This window comes from Pelophylax lessonae (assembly GCF_965119305.1).
Source record: "Pelophylax lessonae genome assembly, chromosome: 3".
Taxonomy (NCBI): domain Eukaryota; kingdom Metazoa; phylum Chordata; class Amphibia; order Anura; family Ranidae; genus Pelophylax; species Pelophylax lessonae.
The window spans coordinates 250,337,499-250,353,730 of record NC_138770.1 but is presented as its reverse complement, the minus strand read 5'-3'; the positions used below and the strand labels follow the sequence as shown (position 1 = coordinate 250,353,730).

General features: G+C 41.1%; 1 protein-coding gene across 1 annotated transcript in view; it reads left to right on the top strand.

The window, feature by feature from the left end:
- IFT80 (intraflagellar transport 80) overlaps positions 1-9,273 on the top strand; it is a 337,369-nt gene extending 328,096 nt beyond the window's left edge. The window contains exon 20 of the mRNA XM_082249425.1: positions 8,926-9,273. Coding sequence (XP_082105551.1) covers positions 8,926-9,033 — 108 coding nt within the window. The 3' untranslated portion in view covers positions 9,034-9,273. The remainder of the gene's footprint in view (positions 1-8,925) is intronic.
- The last annotated feature ends 6,959 nt before the right edge of the window (positions 9,274-16,232 follow it).

The following is a 16,232-nucleotide window of genomic DNA, read 5'->3' as shown; positions in this document are numbered from 1 at the left end:
CCATAATGGTGTCCCGAAGCTATTCAGAGAAATGATCATTTCTTTATAGCGGTCACTCTGCTATGGAGGGGTTTTGTCACCCTGCCATAGCAGTCACTGCCAGTTAATCCTACACTACACTACGGTCCCCTGACACTTAACACTTTCCCTACAGAAACTAAATTTTTGAAGCTAACCTAAGTGTAAAGGAGCACTCTAACTACACTAGATATCCCTTTCCTCACACTAAAAATAGCTAAATGACACTTTTAAAGTAAAATTAACAGAACTGCTTCCACTCTCTTCCATGTCCAGTATAACAATGCTGGGAATATGGCGGGGGCGATCTTATATACTGGGGGGCGTATTCACTAATGATTGGTCTAGGGACCCCCTAGTCACTCCAATCACATTCCTAGCATTCTCCTGCCCCCTCAATTGGCTTTTGCTAATGGTTCTGGTCCAATCACGGGCTTTTAAAGCCCATTTCCTGAAGCATTGCATTTTGGGCGGTTCTGGTTGCCGAATTCCGAACTTTTTGGGCAAAAAGTTCTAAATTCGGCCGAACCTCGAACACCCAATGTTCGGGCCGAACCGATGGTGGACCCGAACCGTTCGATCATCCCTAGAGCCAACCGAACCTCTGGAGGGTAGACACAACTTGATTTAGGTGAACTATCAACTGGCTTTTGTCTTGAGATAGAAGAAGGAGGTCGTCCAGGTAATGATGGAGTCGAATACCTCTTGTTCTCAACAGGGCTACCACAGCCAACAAGACTTTTGAAAAGGTCCGTGGAGATGTGGAAAGCCCGAATGGGAGACAGGTAAATTGCAGGTGTGAGTCACCTACCGCGAACCGGAGATACTTCTGAAACCCCTCTGCCACAGGAACATGAAGATATGCGTCCTTTAGGTCGATGGACACCATCCAGTCGGCCAGCTGTACTGCTTGTTGAATAGATAGCAGGGTCTCCATTTTGAATCTTTCTTTCCTTATAAACTGGTTTAAGAAAGTCAGATCTATAACTGGTCTCCATGAACTGTTTTTCTTTTGGACCAGAAAAAGCGGAGAGTAAATTCCCTGGCCTCGCTCGGGTTCTGGCACGGAAATGACATACCTTGAGATACCAGAGACTCTATGTAGGAAAGCAGAACTTGACGCTTCTCTCCTGGGGATGGTAGAGCTGTAGGCAGGAATCTTGCTCTGGGGTATTCTTTGAAGACCCACTTGTGACCTGATGACACCGTCCTGACGGTCCAGGGGTCCTGAATCAAGGCCGCCCAGACATGACAGGAGCAAAGTAGTCGTGCTCCTACCCGACATGCCTGAGTGGGCCCAACTTCAAAAAGACTTAGTGGGCTCGCGGTCACCAGAGGAAACATTTTTTTAAGTCTTCCTGGAAGATTATATATCATAGGTAAAAAGGCGCTGGTAATCTTAATATATCACGTGTTATAAAAATTAATAGGTGATTTAAAGTGTAATATATGTGATTAAAAATTGCTACAAATATATATATGATCTACTATTGGTGAATTGAAATTGCACTGGTATGCACTTTTCTTTGCTAATTGCACCAATAGTAGATCATATATATATTTGTAGCAATTTTTAATCACATACATTACACTTTAAATCACCTATTAATTTTTATAACACGTGATATATTAAGATTACCAGCGCCTTTTTACCTATGATATATACCTATTTATTGTTTTATTACAATTAAAAGGGCAGCAGGTTCAACAATCTTTTATTTAAAGGGCCAGGCGCCTTCTCTTTTCTTTTTATTGCTTCCTGGAAGATTGCCTTGACCTCCAGTTACGCCCAAATTCTCATCCAGGCCTGTACGTACAAGCCTCCCTGGCCCGATCTGGGACATACTTCCTGTTAGGTTGCCCTTTCTTCAGAACTGGCGCCGATCCTGGGGAAGAAAACCAGACTTCCCACCTGTAGCTCGAGTTATGGCCTCATCAAGCTTATTCCCAAAGAGGGAGGACCCCTCAAAGGGAATACGGTACCAAACTTGTTTGGATGCCGGGTCAGCGACCCAAGGACAGAGCCGTAAAGCCCGTTTCGCCGTGACTGAGGAAAGCATAACTCCAGCCAACAGACGGATTAAGTCTATGGAAGCCTCCCCAAGGAATGACGAAGCCATCCTTAGTTCCTGGATCGGGGAACTTCTGGCCACTTACTCCGACACTCCTCTAACGGATTTGTCAACTACATCAGCCCATGACTCCATAGCCTTGGAAAGGGCTGCTAAGGCAAGAGCCGGTTTGCAGGCCATACCTGCCGTCAAATAGATCCTCTTCAGATCCGAATCCATTCTACGGTCTAAAGGATCTTTGAAGGAGACCGTATCTTCTAAGGGGAGGGTCACATGCTTGACCAGCCTCATGACCGCTGCATCCACTAGAGGAGGAGATTCTAGGTTCTTGACATCTTCCTCTTTAAACTGATATAATCTGGACATCTTGGAGGTCATGGAGTTCTTCCTCTCCACCTTACTCCATTCCTCTGAGATGATCTCCCCCAACTCTCCCAGGAAGGGGAAGTTAAGACGCTCCTTATTTAGCTGTTTAAAATACTTTTTTTGTTTGGGAGGAGAAACAGCTGAATCTTCCCAGTTTAAGGTCTCCCTGACCGCCTTTACGTGGGAAGGGACCAAGGCGAATTCAAAGCCCAGACAAGGGTCCTCTACCTCAGAGTCGCTATCCGACAGCAGCGCTGAGTGATGACTTGGCTGAGTAGACTCAAAGTCCTCCTGAGGTTGTACCCTCACAGGGGAGGGGCTTGGAGGAACCGCTTCAGAGCCCTGGGGTTTATCGACACCCAGCTCGGCTAGAGAATCCTTCACGACCCTCTTCACAAGGGCTTCAAGGCGCTGGTCAGAGGTGTCCCTTTCTCCCGCAGCCTGGGAAAAACATTTATCACACATGGACTTAGATTCAGGGACCCGGGCGCCACAACCCCAACAACCCGCCTTGTTAGGTTTTCGTGAGGGGCCAGCTGATGTGGACGCTTTTTTATGATGCTGGGAACCCGATGGGGACCTCCGAGCAGATTTTGAAGAGTGCCGGTGGTGAGAACTTGAACGACGTTCGCTCCTTTTGAGAGGAGTGATGAGTATCCGAACGGAAAGGGCTGAAAAAGCAAGAAAAAAACAAAAGAAACACATACCGGAAGCTAGGAACATGAAAAACTGCTCCAATCCCCCCTACACACACCCCAAACCCCAAAAGCCCTGAGTACCTGTTAAGGGCGGGCTGACCACAGGAGGGCGGAGAGGCTTCCATACTGGCGCTGACCTGCAGGGATGAGCCGGACAAAGATATCAGAAAGGAAGCGGATTATGGGGGGGGGGGCTCCCAACCCTGGGATTCAGAGTACTCACCAGGAACCAGATGGAATACAATGCAGAACGGCAGCGATGCAGCAGAGAGCTTCTTACAATGTGCACCAAAACTGGCAAGCAGGAATCGCCACAGCAGCAGAGTGTATAATACACACACTCTGCTGACAGCTTGGGAGATTTAAATATGGCGCCCCGTGACGTCATCAGCGGGCGCCGCAAAAAAAACGCCACTGCGCATGCGCGAGAACCAAGCCTCGTTCCCGAGCAGCGCAAAGAACCGGCGGCCGGTCAGGAAGTAAGACACTGACCAGCCCCGGAGCACTAGCCACCAGGGAACATCAGGAAGCAAAAAGGTAACACACAGCCACTATAAGAGTATGTAAACAATAGCTGCCATGGAGATATGACAATAAATGGGGTACTCACGAACCGCTGACCACCAGGGATGGACGGACACACACCGGACTTAATATATTTAGGGTACAGGCCACCCACAGCAGCTGGGCTTTTTGGCCAAGGGCTGCACACATCTTCGCTCCTACTCCATACCCCGCAGCTGGGGCTTATTGGAGAGCACTCAATACCCGAATGGTACAGTCATCCATCTCCTGGGATCCATCTTCAGGTAGGATACAGGTAATTCTTTGGAGGACAAAAAAGAAACACGTGTGCTGAACAGGTGCAAAGATTTATGGGAGTGGTGTCCTATAGGGTAGGTTTGGAGGCGGGGCTAAACCCGATACGTATGCTGCCATGGAGTCTGTCAGGAAATATTGTTCCTGAGAAAGAAAGAAATGAGAAACCCAAAATGTTTTGGTTTTCACCAGAATAGGTGAGGGGAGATGTCCTGTTTGGTAAACATTTTCCAGTAACAGAATTTTCCCTTCTTTTGGAGAGACTTCTTCTCCCTTTCCCTACTCTCTGGAACAGGAAGTGAAAGGATGTGTGTAAAAAAAAAAAAAAAAACCGAGGTGATCTAACTTCTACCACTCAATTCAAAATTGCAAATACATTAGATATAAAGCAGGTACACTTTAAGAGGTTTCCCCCTATAGGAGGACAGAAATGTGTGAGTGCATGCATGTACGCGCATGTGCATAGAAGGCCACACACTGATTTAAATTCGGTCGGTCCAGCAGTTTCAATCAGTGTATAGCCAGCCTAACTTGCCTACCAGTGTGTATGTGTATGTATGTATGTATGTATGTATATATATATATATATATATATATATACACACTATATTACCAAAGGTATTGAGATGCCTACCTTTCCAGGCACAGGAACTTTAATGGCATTCCAGTCTTACCCTTAAGGGTTATATTGATTTGGCCCACCCTTTGCAGCTACAACAGCTTCAACTCTTCTGTCTGGGAAGGCTGTCCGCAAGGTTTAGGAGTGTGTCTATGGGAATGTTTGACCATTCTTCCAGAAGCGCATTTGTGAGGTCAGGCACTAATGTGCACAAGAAGGCCTGGCTCCCACTCAAGTTCCTTCACCCCAAACTCACTCATCCATGTCTTTATAGACCTTTGCCTTTTGCACTGGTCCAAATCATTTGGTGGGGGGGTTATGGTGTGGGGTTGTTTTTAGCTGTTGGGCTTGGCCCCTTCGTTCCAGTGAAGGGAACCCTTAAGATGTCAGCATACCAAGACATTTTGTAAAATGTTATGCTCCCAACTTTGTTGGAACAATTTGGGGATGGCCCCTTCCTGTTCCAACATGACTGCATACCAGTGCACAAAGAAAAATCCATAGAGGCATGGATGAGCAAGTTTGGTGTGGAGGAACTTTGACTGGCCTGCAAAGAGTCCTGACCCCAACCCGCTAGAATACCTGTGGGATGAATTGGAGCGGAGACTGCGAGCCAGGCCTTCTCGTCCACATTCCCATACAGACACACACTCCTTCCTAGAAGAGTTGAAGCTGTTATAGCTGCAAAGGGTGGGCCAACTCAATATTGAACCCTACAGATTAAGACTGGGATGCCATTAAAGTTCATGTGCATGTAAAGGCAGGCGTTCTGATACTTTTGACAATATAGTGTATATGAAAAATGTCAAAATTGCCCCGGAGGGTAAGTGGGTAATATGAGGAACCATTGGGTGTGTCTACTCTCCAGCATCTACCAAACACTGCAACATCAGTCTTGGGTGGTCTTTTAAAATATTTCTAGTACAAACCCGATTCCAAAAAAGTTGGGACACTGTACAAATTGTGAATAAAAACAGAATGCAATGATGTGGAAGTTTCAAATTTCAATATTTTATTCAGAATACAACATAGATGACGTATCAAATGTTTAAACTGAGAAAATTTATAATTTTAAGGGAAAAATAAGTTGATTTTAAATTTCATGGCATCAACACATCTCAAAAAAGTTGAGACAAGGCCATGTTTACCACTGTATGGTATCCCCTCTTCTTTTTATAACAGTCTGCAAATGTCTGGGGACTGATGAGACAAGTTGCTCAAGTTTAGGAATAGGAATGTTGTCCCATTCTTGTCTAATCTAGGCTTCTAGTTGCTCAACTGTCTTAGGTCTTCTTTGTCGCATCTTCCTCTTTATGATGCACCAAATGTTTTCTATGGGTGAAAGATCTGGACTGCAGGCTGGCCATTTCAGTACCCGGATCCTTCTTCTACGCAGCCATGATGTTGTAATTGATGCAGTATGTGGTCTGGCATTGTCATGTTGGAAAATGCAAGGTCTTCCCTGAAAGAGATGACGTCTGGATGGGAGCATATGTTGTTCTAGAACTTGGATATACCTTTCAGCATTGATGGTGTCTTTCCAGATGTGTAAGCTGCCCATGCCACACGCACTCATGCAACCCCATACCATCAGAGATGCAGGCTTCTGAACTGAGCACTGATAACAACTTGGGTTGTTCTTGTCCTCTTTAGTCCGGATGACATGGCGTCCCAGTTTTCCAAAAAAGAACTTCAAATTTTGATTTGTCTGACCACAGAACAGTTTTCCACTTTGCCACAGTCCATTTTAAATGAGCCTTGGCCCAGAGAAAACGCCTGCGCTTCTGGATCATGTTTAGATATGGCTTCTTTTTTGGCCTATAGAGTTTTAGCCAGCAATGGCGAATGGCACGGTGGATTGTGTTCACCGACAATGTTTTCTGTAAGTATTCCTGAGCCCACGTTGTGATTTCCATTAGAGTAGCATTCCTGTATGTGATTCAGTGCCGTCTAAGGGCCCGAAGATCACGGGAATCCAGTATGGTTTTCCGGCCTTGACCCTTACCACCATTGTTCCCGATTCTCTGAATCTTTGGATGATATTATACACTGTAAATGATAACTTCAAACTCTTTGCAATTTTTCTCTGAGAAACTCCTTTCTGATATTGCTCCACTATTTTTCACCGCAGCATTGGGGGGAATTGGTGATCCTCTGCCCATCTTGACTTCTGAGAGACACTGCCACTCTCAGAGGCTCTTTTTATACCCAATCATGTTGCCAATTGACCTAATAAGTTGCAAATTGGTCATCCAGCTGTTCCTTATATGTCCGCACCAGATAACATCAAGATTCTGATTTATTGGACGAACATCCCAGTGCAGCAAACAATAACAGGTAGAAACGTTTCACACACTAACAGGTGCGCTTATTCATTACAAAATGCAAGTAAGCGTCACAATCCTTAAATATATAGGTGCATCAAGATTATTAACAGGTGATATAAATGAAGAGGGCTGGTTTAACTCCTAGCCACAGGTGATTCACATACAACTTAAGTGAAAGAGAAACAAAATGTGCAAACCTATTCATTTATATTTATTCAAGTCATCCTTGTGTCTAAAAGTGCATGGGTACAAAATATGTAAAAATTATTGCATATGTGTCCTAGAGAAAAAAGAAGACAAAATAAAGAAAATAATAAAAGAGACATGAAAAAATTACTGAATAAAAACATTATAAATGTTTGCATGCCCCCATGATGTAAAAATTTGGACATACATAACACAATGTATTTCATGTTAGATTTTATATATTTTTGAATGATGTTTTTATTATGGGGACAACAGGATATATGTACATATAGGGTCATGAATACAACATGAAATACATCGTGTTATGTATGTCCATATTTTTACAAAACATTTATAATGTTTTTATTCAGCAATTTTTTCTTTTTTTATGTCTCTTTCATTATTTTCTTTTTTTTGTCTTCTTTCTTCTCTAGGACACATATGCAATAATGTTTACATATTTTGTACCCATGCACTTTTAGACACAAGGATGACTTGAATATATATAAATGCATATGTTTGCACATTTTGTTTCTCTTTCACTTACATTTTAGGTCAATCACCTGTGGCTAGGAAATAAACCAGCCCTCTTCATTTATATCACCTGTTAATAATCTTGGTGCACGTATATTTAAGAATTGTGATGCTGACTTGTCTTTTGTAATGAATAAGCCCACCTGTTAGTGTGTGAAACGCGTCTACCTGTTATTGTTTGCTACACTGGGATGTTCGTCCAATAAATCAGAATCTTGATGTTATTCAGAGTGCGGCCATTTCTTCTATGTCCATTGAGTGCGGAGGCGAGCCGAGGTGGGCACCCGTTACATCATTAGGCTTCTGAATTCACCTGGAGCAGTACGTTTTTTCTTCTTTCTATGTTCCTTATATGTACATTTAACTTTTCTGGCCTCCTTTTGCTACCTGTCCCAACTTTTTTGGAATGTGTAGCTCTCATGAAATCCAAAATGAGCCAATATTTGGCATGACATTCCAAAATATCTCACTTTCAACATTTGATATGTTATCTATATTATATTGTGAATAAAATATAAGTTTTACGAGATTTGTAAATTAGTCCATTCCTTTTTTACTCAGTTTGTACAGTGTCCCAACTTTTTTGGAATCGGGTCTATATAAATACCTGTATATTTATAGTATAATTATCTGCATTATACTCTATTTCTAGTATAATTGCATGATGGTCTTTTAAAATATTTCTAGTATAAATTACCTGATATTCATGTATACAGTATATTGTCATAGTACTATACCCTGCTTAGGTACAGGAAGCTGGGTGGGGAGGTATTGTGGTAGCTTATAGTGGATCATAGGTTGAACTCTATGGTGTAATAAGGGCCTTTGTATTGTCCAGTCTGCAGGCAGATGACCCAGGAAGCTATAATAGAAAATAGTGGCGTCATCGTGTATACTGTATGAACTATGTCATTACCTGTTTGTCAGAAATGATTCTGTTTTGGGTTGTAGGGTAGTTTTATACAATTATAGCTATTTTTCCAGTCCTGGTGCTTATATTTGGTGCCTTGGAACTCCTTTTCATTCATCCTCTCCATTTACTGTTCTGTTTTATCTTGGTGTCAAAGGATTCCTAACTGAATAATCTGTGACTGACAACAAATGTGAGGTGATTATCAGTGGAAAGTGACAGAGCTGGTCCATTGTTTTATGAATGTAATGCCCTATTAGCCTTCTTCCAAAAAATGGGAAAATGGGTGTACTTTTCTAAATTAAGTATTTTAACTCTTAATAATTTGTAATTCTTCTAAAAACATTTGTGTTTTTTTTTTTTCTACTTTGTGCAGGTTGAAGTAAACTGGGAAAAAATCAAAGCCAAAATTGAGATGGAGCTTGCGAAAGAGAGAGAACGAGGTTCTGCTGGGCAACTAACCAAGAGCAGTATTTCCATGTAACCTTACAAAAATTTCATTTACAGTTTGTCAAGTGAACAAATGTGTACCAGTTTAGAAAAAAAAAGACAATTCAACGGAGTGGTTTTTCAGTGATATTAGAAACTGACAGGAGGCATCTGTTCCCTGGTGACCACAGAACATGCATTCACTTAGTATGTTTAAATATAACATTCCCAATGTTTGTTGGTTTTACCATGGTTCCTCTCTTTTATTGATCCAACTATTTTTGATACGCTAAGTAGTCTAAGGCTGGCCATACACTATACAATTTTCTTGTTCAACTTTCCTTTAGATTTACCAAAACCATGTAATATAGGGTCAAACCTAAACACTTTCAATTTGTATGCAGTCAGGCAGGCCCTTGCACTACATAGTTTAAGGTAAATCTAAAGGAAATTGAATAAGAAAATAGTGTAGTGTATGGCCAGCCTAAGTCCCAGTAGTTTGTAGCTTCTTCTGCCTGCACCCAGGCAGGAGATATTTGGCAAGTAAATAAAGACAGCCATGGGACCACAAAACCTAGTACTGACCAGTAAAAAGGTTAATTATACCTACCTAGCTGAAACTCTGGTGGAGTTTTTTAATGATCCTATTAATGCTACAATAAAAAAGTTTTACTCTCTTTGCTTCAAATAATTCTCCACACATGGTAAAAAATGTTAGGGCCCAATGCTTAGCGGTAAAGTGCAAGTAACCACAACACAAGGCAATGCGTTCAACACGCTACTGCATTGTGGTGCCAATTATTTTCAAGGTAAAGCTTTAAGGCAAAGCACCAGCTTTGCAGCGCACTGTAAAGCACTACAGTTCCTTGCATTGGAAGAAAAGGTGCACATGCAGGTTATTTCTTTATTTTAGTGGTTGGTAACCTATTTAATTGAATGGGCTACCTTAACACAATATGCGTTAGCATGTGCACTAATGCAAAACGCTAAAACAGTAGGGTGTGAAAGGGGCCTTAAGGATTCTTAGTTCAACACCTTGTCCAGTTTTGGACCCTTGTAAATGATTTCCTGAGTGAGTAATGTATTTTATGCACCTTATATAGGTCTACAGCCACATCATTGGAACATTAGAATTTATCTGGTCTCATTTCACTAAACGTTTATATTCTGTAAATATAAAGATAACTACATTTTTGCTGGGATATCCTGTTATGTAACAGATAATTTGTTATAAACAAGTTTTAACACACAGTTTAATGAGAGCATATAGCATATAATTGCATAATGTACATACTTTAAGGAATCCCTTAGGCTCCATTCACACCTGAGCGTATCGTTTTCTGGCGTTTTTTATGCGTTTTTTTACAGGTGCTTGGAGGCAGGCATTGACATCTGACCAAAAACCCTTGTAATCTGCCAAAAAAGAAGCCCATGTACTTTTTTGAGCTTTAGGCTTTTTTGCTTCAGGCGACAAAATACTCATATGTGAACAGGGGCTATTGAAATTAATAGGATTTTGCTTGTTGGGTGTTTTGGAACTTCAGAGATGAGTGTTTTATGAGCTGAAAAAACGCTCAGGTGTGAACAGGGCCTTAAGTTGTATTATGTTTTTGACCTAGTCTTGCTTGTTCCTTTTATTTAAATAATTTTTTGACTTTTACAACCTGCAAACCTTAAATGTTATTTATGATTATGTATATTTTGGACAGAAGGTATTTTTGTACTTTAACTAGAAATAAAAATACATTTAATGCAAATGTTACACTGCTATCTGTATATGACTATATTTTACACAGTACTTCTTAAAACAAAATCATGCAGGGCAAAAAAAGTAAGTTGATTTTAAACGGTGGTCTCTGCAGGTGCTTATTTTTACTTTCAATTCATTACCCAACTGCTGTGTTCACATAAGAAAGCAAAGCGTCAAATCTAGTATTTCTGGGTTCAGTGAAGCATTTGACCCTCTCCCCTTCTCCCAAGGGACAGCATTGGTGCTTCACCATTGACAACAGCTCAGGCACCCAGTGCTGTTACAGAAGGGCAAGGTAGTCTTAAGCTCTATTTAGGCTACAGGTTTTGGCCTTCTTGGGGGGAAGGGGCAAGGTGGGGGGGGGGGCGGTAGAGAGAGATTTTGAGTACCCATAAATACCCATGCAAAAAAATAAATTGAAATATACTGAAAGTTGGTTTGTAGCCTAATATGTAATGCAAGCTGATATTTTAAGCTAAAGAATTAGGCCTCCCTTGGCACTCCTGCTTGAGGCCCAAATCTACATTGGTCATGACAAAGTTTTCGGTGTCTAAGAGCCACCTGCGCTACTAAAAGTTACACATGTATGATGAAAGCTATCATTCCACAAAAGTGTTTCTCAGAATAAAAGACCCTTGCACCCTCAGAAGCATACAATCAACATTCATCCTTTAGTGCTTGGTACTGGTAACCAATAATCTACTTCTGCTAGACTCTTCTGCACATAAATCTGGATTTTAGCCTTTACCTCCTATAGTGAAAATACAGTAAGTACATTCAGTTAAATCTACAGGAAACATTGTTCTGTGGGATTACTGGACAGACAGTCGACCAAATGCGTGAAAAAAAAATGCTTAGTTCACTGCAAACTTTATTTAAGACCTCTTCAGTCATGCTTCTGAATCTTGTAAAGGTTAATAAATGAAGCTATGATTTTAACACAGTAAAATTTTACTTAAAGAAGAATTAAATGCAATTTTTCTAAAATTTGAGATAGTTATATCCCCTGTCGGCTTTTTTTTTTTTTTGTCAAATTTGTCAGAAATGGTAGGTAAATATGACAAATAGAGAGGGTGAATCTTCCTAATGGGGGCACAGACAGAAAAAAAAACTGACTGACTGGTATTCTAACCCCGCTCCACTCCATCCAAAACTAAAAACAGAGTTTTGCCTTTAGTTATAGTTTAAAGTGGATGTAAAACCTTACATATACCCAGTTTAGTGAACAGCCTCAGATGATACACAGAGATTAAACAAATCTCCCTACATAAGTTTTATTTGTATATGTGCTGTCTTCAGCTTTCTATAATGTTTAGAAAGTGCATGTCCTGTTAGAATTTTCTCTTCCTGATTCACCTGTGGGAAGGAAGTTTGGCCATACACTGTGAGACCGCTAAATGGAGGAAAGGCACACACCCCAGAATCATGCAGAGCTGTGCTGTGAATAGACCAGCTGTCTGCTAATCTATTTCTTTGCATCTACCCCGACACAAAATTCAGCCTGGTTTTATCTCAGTTGGCGGATAACTTGTCAGAAGTTATCATACTGATAACAGAAGAACGGAGCAGGAGAAAGCCAAGTGGCTTAGGGTTTTGAAGATAGATAAGAAAACCCTACAGACAGATGTGCTCAGGTCATATTTCATAAATCAGGTTTACATCCACTTTAAAGTGATTGTAAAGTCTTGTTTAAATAAAAATATCAAACATAGTATACTTACCTCCTCTGTGCAGTTGGTTTTGCAGCAGCCCGAATCCTCCTCTTCTCGGCTCCCTTGTTGCTGCTCCTGGCCCCTTCCTCCTGGTGAGTGCCCCCACAGCAGGCAGCTTGCTATGGGTGCACCTGAGCCGATCTGCAGCTCCGTTTGTCCATTTAGCTCCGCCCTTCTCTCTCCCGATTGGCTAACTGACTTTGTCCCAGCCAATCAGGAGGGAGAGTCCCCAATGGCTGAGGGACTTGTGGACATCGCTGGACAGAGATTGGCCTAAAATTATTAAAAAATTATATTTTTACATTTTTTGGGGGGGGGGGGAATGTTATATAGCAGAAAGTGAAAAATATTGTTTTTTTTTTTTTTTCAGAATTGTCGCTCTTTTTTTGTTTATAGCGCAATAAATAAAAATCGCACAGGTGATCAAATACCGCCAAAAGAAAGCTATATTTGTGGGAAAAAAAAATATTTTTATTTAGTTATTTATTAATATTAATTTTGTTTAGGTACAGTGTTGCACGACCACACAATTGTCCATTAAAGTAACGCAGTGCCGAATTGCAAAAAAAGGCCTGGTCATTAAGGGGGCAAATCCTTCCGGTCCAGAAGTGGTTAAGGTCTTTTACATGTAATGTGCCACAAGCATTTTACTCTGAATAATTTTAAATTGTATATTTTCATGGGATACATTTGTTCTATCATTTAGAGTGAAATATTATACACCTTTTTCAGGGGAAATTTACTTTGTAACTAACTAATCAAGTTTGAAGAAAAGTGATCTTTGGTCATTTGTAGAGAAGAATTTTCACTTACCTCATTAAATACTTTACTTCATTACATTTATTATTACAATTTTTAGCTAAACCCAAATAACAGGCCATCATTTCATTAAGAAAATTGACCATTGTGCTAATATCTATGTAACAAAAAATTAAAAAATGTAAAGGTGCATACCTGGTCTCACCTTCCCTTATCCTGGCTTGGCAGGATTCATGCATTGAAAATGACGCTGTTACCGAGAATTCTCTATTACTTTAGATCCCTGCCCATCCCCCTAGTCAGGGAGCATATCAACCGTTTCCAATCTAAAATTCTGACTTTCGTTTGGGGATCAAAGGGTCATAGAGTAGCTAAGGGGACCTTGTTTCGATCCCGGAAAAAAGGAGGGCTGGGCCTTCCCAACCTCGTCTGGTATTACCAAGCGGCCCAATTGGCCCAGCTTTCAGTTATTTACTCACGAGCTGCGAAGCCGGACTGGGTGACCATGGAACGTCAGGCAGTCCCACTTCACACTATTGATTTCCTTTTATGGTGTCTCCCAAAATACAGAACTGCTATTCTAGCCCCAACTCTTTCACACTCCTTCGCACTATGGGATAGACTTAAAGGTAGACCTGAACTTACATCGTCTGTACGTCCCCTCTCCCTTCTGTTCCAAAACCGTAACTTTCCCCCGGGCTTACACATCTCAGACTTCAAATGGTGGCTAGACAGAGGCCTTTATAGAATAGGACACTTTTTCACTCCCTCTGGACCTCTCTCTATTACCCATTGCACAAATAAACTTAAGATGCCCAAATCTGAACATTTCCGGTTCCACCAGATTTCACACTTCCTACACTCTATTTGGACAACTAAACCAATACCTCCTACTGCTACAAACTATGAAGTGTGGTGTGGATCAGCCATGGAGCAGAGGGGGGGTATCTCGGTGATATATGAGTCACTCTCGGGACAAGGCCCTAAACCAGGATACGCTCTGGCCTGGGAGAGGGACCTATCCCAGGAATGGGATCCGGAGCAGTGGTATTCCACCATGACAAGGGCATACAAAGGGGTCCTGAACGTTGCATTAATTGAGGCCAGTCTGAAAGTTATTACTAGATGGTACCTTGTTCCAGAAAGGCTTCACCAATGTTTCCCTTCCTCCTCCCCACTATGCTTCAGGGACTGTTCACATAGAGGCTCATTTTTACACATTTGGTGGGAATGTCCAAAAATCAGGGGTTTCTGGAACAGGGTTTTCCATCTAATCCGCAAAGTCACTGGAGTTCCGGTGGCACAATCCCCTCACGTAGCTCTTTTGAACTTTGCACCGGCCGAGGCTTCTAAATCCCAAAAGCGATTGATTCACTTTATGTTACTGGGAGCTAAGTTGACTATTGCTAAAGCATGGAAATCCTCCACAGTTTCATTCACTCTGCTGAAAAGAAAGATATCTTGGATCATGACTCAAGAAAAACTGGCTAGTAGTCTCTTGAATACTTCCCAGAAGTTTGAGATTACATGGGAACCTTGGGCGAAGTACACAAATACTTCCCTGATCTTTTAATCATCTCTCTTCTCTGTTGTTTCGTGAGACCTCCAGGGCATATGTAGCCTCCTTTGTTCTTCCTTTCTTCCCTCCTTCTTCTTCTTTGGCTTCTCTTTTGCTTCTTTTCTCTCCTCTTGTTTCCTGTTCTCCTCACCGCTCACATGAGTTCTTATACATCTTCATCCAGATTGCTTTTAGGGGTTTCCTTTGGGTTCAGTTATCTTTCAGTTCAGGGCTCGTTAGGGGTATACCCAATACTGATGTTTTCCACTCCATTTAGGTGAAAGCAGTCTGCTTTCGGGTTATGCCCTTTGCTTTTGTAGTCTTATTAATTGCTCAAGCTGCTTTCCACTCATTATAGGACAGTATTATTTTGCTTAGGCTCCTTGATTACCTGTTGAATAATTTGCGCTGTGGGGCTTCTTCCAGTTCCCTTGGTAACAGCTTCTGATCCCATTGGGGTTGCCTCGGGACTGGGCGAATCTCCCCCAAAGTTTTGGTTCTTTATCTAGGCCGGTTGCCTCCTCTTCCTTGGAGCCTTGGTACCTGTATTGCCTTGTTTTACTGAAGATGTTATTTTACCATGTAATGCTTTGTTAAGCGGTGCACAAAGTTTGTTACCCCCTTTACAAAAAGCGAAATGTTTCGTTTTGCAGTTGTTACCTGTATTGATATCTCTTAATAAAAATCTTTGAAAGAAAAATGTAAAGGTGCCATACACTTTCCAGCTTTCAGTTTGGACCAAAATACTATGTACACAAATTGTATCAGAAGTGAAACTAGAATTTCCTAGGCTTAGAGGTTAGTTTAGAGGTTTATACTTAGAGGTTGGTTTAGTAAAAGCAACGAGGCTACTCACTTAGAAACAGAATTTAACCTCCATGTGCTCCAGAGCCCAACAAATCTTATTCATTTAGTGGTAAAACATACAAAACACAAAAATAGAGGGTATTGGTATGTTGCAGTGTATCCAAAATATGCTTTCAAACCAAACTGTCTAATAATACAACACAAAACAAGGAAGTAGTTAGAATTTATTGAAAAATGATTTACTCCAGCTGGTTTATTTATTTTGTCGTGTTAGCTGGTACTTCAAAATGCTAGCAGTTTTTTTTCTTTTTTTGTTTCAGCATATTAAAGGTGGCTACACACATACTGTTTCTAAAGGCAAAAGATGCTAATAGAAACATATTTTACTCCCTAAAATGTCAAGGACTCCATTATAGGTTTTGCATTGTTCAACATATACCAAATCCATGTACTATACTTGGTGCCTTAGTGAAACAGCGATGCCATTGAATTGGGATTAGCTGTATATCCACTGTTACATTGTGTTCAGTTTACATTCTTATATAATCTGCTGTCTGCATTAAAGCATCACTCTACCTTTTATAAGGTTTTCATTGATAAACACTGTATATAATCCGTACAATTTTTACTAGTGTATAACGGTTTATTTGTGTTCCTTTTATTCTGTG